The sequence below is a fragment of the Cystoisospora suis genome, assembly GCF_002600585.1.
Source record: "Cystoisospora suis strain Wien I chromosome Unknown contig_2073, whole genome shotgun sequence".
Classification (NCBI taxonomy): Eukaryota; Apicomplexa; class Conoidasida; order Eucoccidiorida; family Sarcocystidae; genus Cystoisospora; species Cystoisospora suis.
The window spans coordinates 222-10,553 of NW_027154872.1; the positions used below are offsets into that span (position 1 = coordinate 222).

Below are 10,332 nucleotides of genomic sequence, written 5' to 3' on the forward strand. Positions count from 1 at the left end.
CTTTCATTCTTTCTTTTTCTTTTTTCTTCTTCTCCTCTAGCTTGGAAAGAAATCGAGAGAACATGATTGTCGAGAATCTCACCAAGTCAGAAAAGGGGGGGGGGAGAGAACAAGGGGGAGAGGGGGGAGAACAAGAGAATCGAGGTCAATCGAACGGCACCAGTAAAGGAGGTGTGAAACCTCTTCGAAAGAAAGGTGAGAGTATTGTAAATACTAGGAAGTCTTCTCTCTTTGGATTCTCTAGGAGAGAAGAAATTTCTCTCCTTTTCGAAATGTAATACATACGGGAGATTCCGTCAATCGATCTATCTATCTATCTCTATATCTCTCTCTCTCCCTGTCTCCCTATCTTGTTTTCTCGCTCTTTCTTTCTTTCCTTTCTTTCTCTCATTCTTCCTTTCCTTCTTTTTGTAAGAGTTCGAAACGGGCCTTTCAACGTGTGTGTTGCGGCTTTCTTCTTTCTCATCGTCAGCATTGCCTCTGTATGTATTTCCCGTTCCTGACTAGTCATCGATTCGTCTTTTGAGAGAAGGAGAGACACATAGAGAGATAGATAGATAGATCCATACCTTCAAAGAAAGAAAGAGAAAGTCAGATACAGACATGTCCTCTCTACTTCCCTTCCTTCCTTCTTTTCGATCCAGAATTTTCTTCTTTCATCGTCTTATTCTCTCTTCCCTTCGATCGAGTCATTTCTCTCACCTCTTGTCTCTCTGATTCTTCTTCTTCTTCGTCTTCTCCCTCTTCTTGTTTCTCCCTTTTCTTCCTTCTTTTCTCTCGTTCACTTCGTTCCTCTCCACATCTCTCTTCTCTATCTATCTTTAATCTATCTCTCTTTGTCTGTGTGAAGTCCCCTCTTGGGTTTCTTCGGCTTATCGGGATCAGCAGAAGTCTGAAGCCCAATTTTTCCTCAAGGAATTCGAGGATCTCTATCTCCACAGATTACAAAGAGCAAGAAAGTTGAGAGAAAGATTAAGAGAGTTGAACCTTCAAGAGAATCTTCAGCCGCAGACATGTTCTTCTTTCTCCTCTTCACGTCTCTCTCGTGACGACCGGAGGACAAGTCTCGATGCGTCAGTTAAATCTCCCATCTCTACTAGTGAGGTCCTTTACACTACAACACACGTATCTACAGATCTGGAAAAGAAAGAGAAAGAGAAGCCACATCTACCTCTCTTCTTCAGACCAACTACATAGGCTTCTTTCCTACCTAGAGCAAGGTCGTTCCTCGTGTAGACATTTACTCTGCATATGTATATATATATAGATATATGTGTACATGTCCCTATGTATGTAGAGATCATCTGTGTATGTGTATATGTATAATATGTGTATGTGGAAGTCTTCACGACGATGGTAATGATGTATGAGAATTTGTGAGGTGTATGTACAGCAGGGACCATGTGTGGTGTGTCTCACTATCTCACAGAGGCTCTGAAATCCGAAGCCTCTTTCATACTATACATACATAGAGATATCACACACGGAAATAGATCAACAGACATAACAGCTGTCTCTTTCTCTCCCTATCTCTTTCTCTGTATATATATATATATATGCGTAACTTTATTCATATGTGCTGATAGATATATATCTAGAGAATCATCGGTGTTTATGCAGTCTTTCTCCCTGAAGTTCCACCCCGAGTTTTCGCAGTCTCTCTGTCTATTTCTTTGGTATTCTAGAGAAGAGAGAATTTCTGATCCATGATGGAGATAGGAGGGCGATAGACTTTGCATTTCTCTTCTTTTTCTTCCTCTTCTGTTGCTCTGCTATTCTGTGAGACGATCAACTGTCTCTGCTTTTCTCTTTACAGTTCTGAAATACACCGAACGGTTGAGGTGTATGTACAGTCACTCGTGATCTCCTTGCTCACTCTTAAGGATGGACATTGTCTTTCGAGAGACTTCAGAACTGTCTCTTTCTCGGACATTTCTTTCTTTCTTGTCTCTTTCTTTCACACTCTTTCTTGACGTGCGAATGTCTCTCAGTCTTTCTTGTCTCTTCTCTTTTCTCTATTTAGAAAGAAAGAAATTCCCAATAGCCTTTGAAGAAAAGATCAAGGAAAGAGAAAGATATCTTCGTCTAGGGAGTCACACACAACAGAGAGAGGGCGCAACTAGAGGCGAAGAAGGAATACAAAAGACCCACCAGATTGAGAAGACTTACCTTCCTTATAAAGATAGACATCTCGAAAGTTCAGAGGCGTGGAAGAGAAGAAGAAAGCAGGGAGAGAATGAAGAAAGAAAATCTTCTCTCCAAGTAAGAAGTTGAGAGGATAGAGAAAGACTTCTTCTTCAAAAGCCTCTTCACGAATCTAGGCTGGATGTGTGTTTGACTAGTTCTTCTACTTTATCGTCTTATTCACCTATGAACGGAAGCCTTATATATCTTCTTCTCCTTCCTACTGAAGTGTATATACACATATGCATATGCATCTAGTATCTTGTATGTATGCATGCACGTGCTGCTACTATGAATGGGGAGGTCCAAAGAAATCGACCTAGTGTGTATGCTACGGAGGAATCAAATAGAGCTAGCTAGGTAGCTAGCTAGTTAGCTAGCCAGTTAGCTCCTTACCATCACCATACAATTCAAACGTTCCCCCTATATAGTGTATACGCATGCATCAACATACAAAGGCATCTCTCCATATATACACTTCCATCTGCAATCTCTCATGTTTCCTATCTATCTATCTATCCTAAATCTATCTATCTATCCTAAATCTATCTATCTATCCTAAATCTATCTATCAGAGTTCGCTATACACCTATCCACGGTATGTCCCATCTGCCTGTGAGAGTAGCCTGTGTGAAGAAGAGAAGATATTGGAGTGTATGTACACCATGTCTGTATGCTGTGAATCAGGAGGAGAAATCGAGAAGACATTTATGGCACTTGGAGAGACGCACACAAGAGGAATCTCCGAGTAGTGAAGAAGAACAAGAAGAAGAAAGCTTTCTTATAGACGACCATTTCTCTGACAAAGAGAAAGAAGACTTAAGCAAATATACCACAAGCTTCACTTCAGATCGAGGCGTGCCTTTAAGCAGTCACGCAGCGATGACTCGAGACCCTGGGGGAGATTCGTCTTATACAAGAAATCTCATTGCATCCATCCATCCTTCCGGAGATCTAGGCAATCTTCTTCAAGTTCAAAACACTCTTAAGAAGAAAACGCAGGTATAGATAGAGCGAATTATCGATAGATAGATCGATATACAGACCATGATAGGTGTCGAGTATGTATCTGTATGAAGTCAGCTATCTTTCTATATAACTATGTATGTATGTACATAGGTATATCTACATCTCATCTTCTCTCTCTGTCTGTACGTCTCATTCTGTCTCTATCTACATGCGGAGAGAGAGAATGAGAGGTGTCTATTCATGTATAGACTTTTGTAAATGTATATATAGCTGGCATGTATATAAGAAGACGTAGGAGCAGCCTGCTTAGCTTAGTTGGTAGAGCATCCGCCTAGTAAGCGGAAGGTCGTCGGTTCGACTCCGGCAGTAGGCTATGACTCTATAGTAGCTATATATAGATATCTGTCTATCTGATCTATTATCCTGAGGAGACAGCTACTAAAGAAGGACTAACACGCTTTTCATCATCTTCGGGAAAGAATGAAAGAAAGATTTCTCTCTCCCTCTTTTTATCTTATTCACCTAAATCTCAATCTTCTTCTTGCCATCTGCGCCCTAGCTTGCTGAGGTATAATCCATGTATGGAGGTAGACAGTCTCTCTCGCAATTCGCATGCACTTTCCTATTCATACGCATGCTGAATCTATCTCTAATCTTCTCATCTCTGATCAATCTATCTATCTTCAATCTATCTCTCTCTCTCTATTTGTCTATGTATTCACTCATCTTTCATCTGTCTATCTATCTGTACGTGGTACATGTAAATACGTACACGCTTACCTCCGAGACGTATTTCACCTCTGTATATTTGTGTACTCCTTGCCTCTCTGCATATCTCTACCGACATATATATATATATATATATATACATACCTGTATATACGCACGCGTAGACATTTTTGTATACTTTTGGATGTGTGTTTGGTGGGCTGTTCGTCTGTCTGTCCTTTTTCTTCCTCTTTCTCAAACGCATGCATCCCTGCCATCCATATATGTATAGACACATGTACGTATATATGTGTAGACAGCTGTATCTATGTCTGTAGATCTACATACACATATATAGAGACCTACACAAATGGATACGGACAGGCTCAGATTTCTATACACGACTCGTGTGTACATACAGAAACATCTTAACCCAGCCTAGCCCACCACTCTCTACGCGCGCTATGCATATATATATATATATATATATGCATAAGCATACACATATACATATGTATACATATATATACATATCTATATATAGATATCCATACATATGTGTATATATATATATGTATAGATGGGATTTACATAGGTGCATTGATTTGCTTGTTGTATGTTGTGTGTATGTGTGTAGATCATAATATGCAGTCGAAGCCATTCTCAATTAGCTCAGTATATGGAGGAGATAGAGAGAATGAAAAGACTCTCTCCTCAAAACATTTTCCTCTCTCGCTTGTCGGCTGTTCTCCTAGCCGGGAGAAACAAGCTATGCATACACCCTGTAGGAGTCAGATCTCTTCAGCTTCTCCCTTTAGCTTCTTCTTCTCTAATCTTCTTTTCTTTGTCTTGGCATGCGTTCTCTTTTTCTCCTCATCTTTCTTTCTTTAATTTATCTATCTATCGTTAATCTATCTATCTATCTATCTTCAATCTATCTATCTATCTCTTTGTAGCTCATAAATCTGTAGGTAGTTGGATCTACACGTGGGATTTACGTTTTGTGCGCCGAAATGTGTATGAACTGATCGCTTCGATCTCTCATTGCCAGAGAAGAAGGGGATTCATAACTTCTTTCTCACACTGACTTACATGGCGTGGGTCAGCGGTGTACGTACACCTTGTCCCCTGGTATCTATCTACGCATGCGTATGTATACAAAAACGTAGAGTCGCGTCTATCGTATAAATACTTATAAAGAAGAGTCTGTATATAGAGAGTTAATTAAAGCGAGAGAAAGAGAGACATGTATCATGTGTGGAGCAGCTTTGATCCTTACTATATAGAGCAGAAGTAGAGATCTCCTGTATGTAGCTGCGATTGCGTGTGTATACAGCCCAGGTGTATATACACACATGTAGATAGATATCTTGGCTGATACACACCTCATTGTTCAGAAGTCTCGGGGTCTTTATTTCGGAGTGTCTGCCTATGATACGAAATATCTCCGTTTTTCTTTCTTTCCTATTTCTTTCTTTCTTTCTTTCTCCCTTTCTCTTTTTGTGTAGGAGATATCATCTGAAGCGAGAAGAGAGAGAGAGAAGGGAGAACAAGGAGAGGAAGAAGTGTTATATCAAGATTTAGCTGAAGGCTGTAATCTCTTAGTAGAAAAGAAGAAGTGTCCCCTTTACTCAAATAGAGACCTTCTTACAGATCTCATCCTTGTAAGGAAGGAAAAAGACGAAAAGAAGGAGAAGAGAGAAGGCTTTTCTTTCTTTCTCACTCTTTCTTTCTGTTTTATATAGCTTCTCTTTCTGTTTCTCTTGTAGCAGCCTCATGTCATCGTCGATGGTACGCATTGTGCTTCTTCTCTTTCTTCTTCTTCTTCTCTTTCTTCTTCTTCTTCTTCTTCTCTTTCTTCTTCTTCTTCTTCTTCTTCTTCTCTCTCTTCTCTTCATTTTTCATATACGTACTCTTGAGTTTGCTAGGGACAAGAAGAAAAAGGGCGGAGGAAAGAATCCGTGTAGTCAAATTATCGTTTTCTTCTTCTTCTTTTTCCCCTCCTAGTTCTTTCAGTGTACATACACACCGACAGACATACATGCATGCATACTCATTATAGATACACCTCATGATAGACTTGACTTCTCTTCTTCTTTGTTTTCTTCATTCGTCCTTTTCTGCTTTCAAGATCGAAATTTTCTTAATCATTCATTCTTTTCTTCTTTTTCTTGTTCGGAAAAAAAGTAGCTATGTTCATCTACGCACTTCGTACCTAACCTTCTCTATCGCTCTCTCTCTCTCTCTTTGCTTTCTTCTTTCTTCTTCGCCCTTCTAAGTGGTAGGAGGACTTGTGTTACAAATGCTTCTCATCCATCTTTTCTTTCTTTCTCTAGATTGTCTCCCTTATTTTAATGATATCAAAAGTGAAGAAGAAGAAGAAGGGGAGAGTAAGAAATCTACTTTTTCAAATGAAAGAAACGGTCCTTTCTCACTTGACGTCTAGATTTCCTTCGTTCTTCAGCTGCCTTCTCCTTAAGGCCTGGTGTATGTACACCTCAAAAGTGACATTAGATGAGATTGGTAGGACTTTTCTTTGAAACACATGCTTCTCTAGAGCTCTTTATTTTACGTCTTCTTTCTTTCTTGGAGCCACGCAACCTTTCTTTCTTGTCCCTCTGATGGCATCGCTCCTGTTTCATCGAAGTCTCTTTGTTCTTTCCTCTTTCTCTCTTTCTTTCTTTTTTCTTTTTCTCGTGTAGACGGAGTGTATGAACATCGAAGATCTCAGGACAGCTGGGGACTTTACGTCTGGTGTATGCGCATGTCCCTACTATTCTGCGAAACAGGCAGGCAGAGAAGCAGATGTAAGCCTCTTTCTTTCTTTCTCTCGATTCTTTGTCAGAAAGAGAAGCACAAAAGAAAGCAAATCCGGTCAAGATGATCCGAGAAAGAGAGAGGAAAGAGAGCTAATTATGCAAATATGAATGAAGGTGACAATGGCAACGCCCACTCTCTCTCTCTTGCTTCCTGCTCCATGAATGTGTTGGATGTCTTAAGGGAGTTCGTTAGCTCTTCTCTTTCTCGCCTTTCTCTCCTACCGTTATGCTTGGACTCTTTTCTCTTCGCTAGCTCACGATTCACGTTCTACTTTTGCTTTCGTTTCTTCTTTCTCAAGTGTTTTCGCGCTAGAGAAATCCAACTCCTCTTCTTCTCTCTCAATCCTTTATTGTCAAAAGTCTGTTCATCTCTTCTGAAGGTAAGATCGGTCAAAGAAACCTCTTCGCTTCTTAACGAAAGAAAAGAGAAAGACTTGGAAACGGAAGCAGGAGAGAAAGACTCCTTTCCTCTCTCTTCGTCTTCTTCTTGTTTTCTTCGTGGGAATTTTCTTCTTTCTTTTGATATGTCGATCTCTTTTTCCGCAGGTCCTTCTTGTTCCTACGACGTCACTTCTTTCAGAGCATCATCGACTAGCGCTAGATATCGATGTGGGAGAATCGATTGTGGTCCTGGATGAAGCCCACCATGTTCCCTCCTTCATAGCCAAAACTTGCTCAGCTCTTTTAGAAAGACAGACGGTAAGAAAGAAGGAAGAAGATTTCTTTTTCTCTTGCAGTCATCTTGAGAGAATCCTTCAACACAGTTAAGAAAGAAAGAGACCAAAGAAGATTCTCTCTTCCTCTTCTTCTTTCGCTCGGATTCTCAAGAAGAACAGACGCGATCAAAGTTCAGATAGAGAAATTCCACCTAGAGTGAAAATAGATAGAGTCAGAAGAGATCGAAAGATAGACTAAAGATAGATCAAAGACAGATAGACAGACAGATATACATACATAGATAGATTAAAGATAGATAGACAGACAGATATACATAGATAGATAGATAGATTAAAGATAGATAGACAGTCAGGTATACATAGATAGATAGATAGCTCAAAGACAGATAGACAGACAGATATACATAGATAGATAGATTAAAGACAGATAGACAGACAGATATACATAGATAGATAGATAGATTAAAGACAGATAGACAGACAGATAGATATACAGCTAGATAGATTCTTAGCTCTGCTTTTCGAATTGTAGACATTTCGACTGGGTCTTTTTCTTTCTCTCATTCGCTTGTTTCTTTAGTTTCTTCTTTCTTTATCTTTCTATATGTATATCCATGTGTGCTTTATATTTCAATGTATCGAAACATCAGTGGATAAGTATATAGAGCCGTCTCTGACTGTGTATACACAGCAAGAGGTGCGTAGTATAAATTCAAATAGATACACTCACATCCACACATAGGGATATCTATCTATCTATCTTTAATCTATCTATCTATCTATCTATCTATATCTATCTATATCTATCTATCTATCTTTAATCTATCTATCTATCTATCTTTCTATCTATATCTATCTATCTATCTTTAATCTATCTATCTATCTATCTTTCTATCTATATCTATCTGTATCTTCCTATCTCTTCATAAAGTGGAAATTGGTCTATATGTCTTGCGTATAGATGTAAAGTAACGTAGGCAGCGATGAATATCTTTCTGAGTAGGACTGGGGAGAGCCCCCAAGTTGTTGCTGAGCTTTCTCGTCTTTCTTTTTCTTTATATCCAGATGGATAGAAAGGACGTTCTTGACTCACTTCAGAAGAAAAGACTGAAAACGTTCATCCATCTGACATTCTCTTGTTGTTGAGTTATGAAACAACATCCCTCCTCCTCATCCTCCTCTTCAGGGTGTCTCTTCTTTCTTTCTTTCTTTTTCGTTTTCTTTCTCTCTTTCTTTCTCTTTCTTTCTCTCTTTCTCTCTTTCTTTTCTTCTTTCTCAGAAAGTTCTCTCCTTCTTTCTCTCTTCTCGTCTTCCTTTCTTTTCTTTGATGTTTTTTGAGGTGTACGTACACCTGACTTACCTGCAGATACACTCCGTTCACAAGTCTCGCACTGTGACTCACCCCTTCTTTACAAAGTTCTTTCCTTCTTTGTCTCTCTCTTTCCGTCTTCTTCTTTCTTTCTTTTTCATTTTTCTTTCATTCCTTCTTCTTTGTTACATCTGTCTTTGTCTATCGATGTGTTTATTCTTTCAGTTGGAAGATTCGATTTGTACGTTAAGAAACTATTTAGAAAGGTATCGAGATCGCGTGCATGCACGTGTCTGCCATTCCCTAGAGCAACTTCTTCGTTTTAGCCTAACTCTTTATGATGGTCTGAAGAGAATGGAGGAACAAGATGAAGAAGAAGAAATGAGGAAAAAGACATCTCTCAATTCTTCTTTCTTTTCTACATACCAGAAAGTAGAGAAAGAGACATATGAAAAGAAGAAGGATGAAGAAAGAAAAGAGAACTCCGCTAAGGAGAAAGGAGAACGAGAGGATTACTGTTTTTTCTCTTCCTCATCCTCAGGTGTATATACACCTTGTGAATTTCTTCAAGCCATGAACTTAATCCATTTTACCTTCTCTGATCTTGTTACTTTTCTTAGACATCCTCTTATCCAACCTTGTAGAAAGCTCAGAGGCTTCATTCTTTCTCAGAAAGAGAAAAGAAAGAAGCAACTCTCCAAAGCCCATCTCTCATGTCCTCGTCATCCTTCTTCTTCTCGAGACACCTCGCCGCCTTCTCAGATCTCTTTATCTTCTACTTCTTCTCCTTCTCTACACTCTGGTGTATCTCCTGACGTGATAAAGAAAAGTCTTTACAAATCCACACAAAAAATCGAAGAGAACGAGAGAAAGAAAGAAACAGAAGAAAACACGATTAGGTTATCTCAGTGTCATGCCTCCTGTATATACACCTTAAGAGGTTTTCTTGAAGCTTTTCTCATGGCTGGGACGGAAGATCGACTTCTTGTTAGGTTCGCCTGTCACGAAGAAGAAAAGCAAGAAGAAGAAGAAAAGGAGAAGAAAAGGAAGAAAGGAGAAGATGAGAAAGAAAGAGAGCTTGAAGAGAGAAAGGAGAACAAGAAGATGAAGAGTGCAAAAAGAAAGAAATTCTCAGCGGTCCAGGTTATCTGTCTTGATATAGGTGAGTCAAGAGAAAGAAAGAAAGAAAGAAAGAAAGAAAGAAAGAAAGAAAGAAAGAAAGACACGAGGAGAAGAAAAGAAGACGAAGAATGTCTCTTTCTCTATTCTATCCGTGGAAGGAAACGTCCTGCCTTCTTTGGGCTATCTTTCATCTGAGGGTAGAACTTTTCTCTTCTCTTTCTTCATCTTTAACTTGAAGCGCGTCTCTTCTTTTCTCATCGGCTTTGAGTAGACACACCAAGTGTCTACAACACACATGTCTGGCTAGCCAGGTTAACTAGCTATGAACTCTAGCAAAGATAAAAAGATATAGATACATATATATCTACCATGTATATGCCAATATATAATATAAACGAATAGATAGATAGATAGATTTATAGATAGATTTCCATGTGAGGTCATACCTAGTAAATAGCGTCTATGTATACCCTTCTCTCTCTGTATGGATGAAGGGTTTATATCTCCATATATGTATCTGTCTATCTGTATATACGTACATCTA

General features: G+C 39.1%; 1 protein-coding gene across 1 annotated transcript; it reads left to right on the forward strand.

Moving 5' to 3' along the window:
• Positions 1 to 40: 40 nt before the first annotated feature.
• Positions 41 to 9,830, forward strand: CSUI_004438 (helicase; the record flags this gene model as incomplete). Its single annotated transcript, XM_068064629.1, has 10 exons — positions 41 to 195; positions 851 to 1,099; positions 2,024 to 2,262; positions 2,872 to 3,186; positions 4,499 to 4,645; positions 5,370 to 5,525; positions 6,564 to 6,668; positions 6,980 to 7,060; positions 7,227 to 7,379; positions 8,892 to 9,830. Coding segments are annotated over exons 1-10 (2,517 nt in total), but the record flags the coding sequence as incomplete, so codon positions are not given.
• Between the last annotated feature and the right edge of the window lie 502 nt (positions 9,831 to 10,332).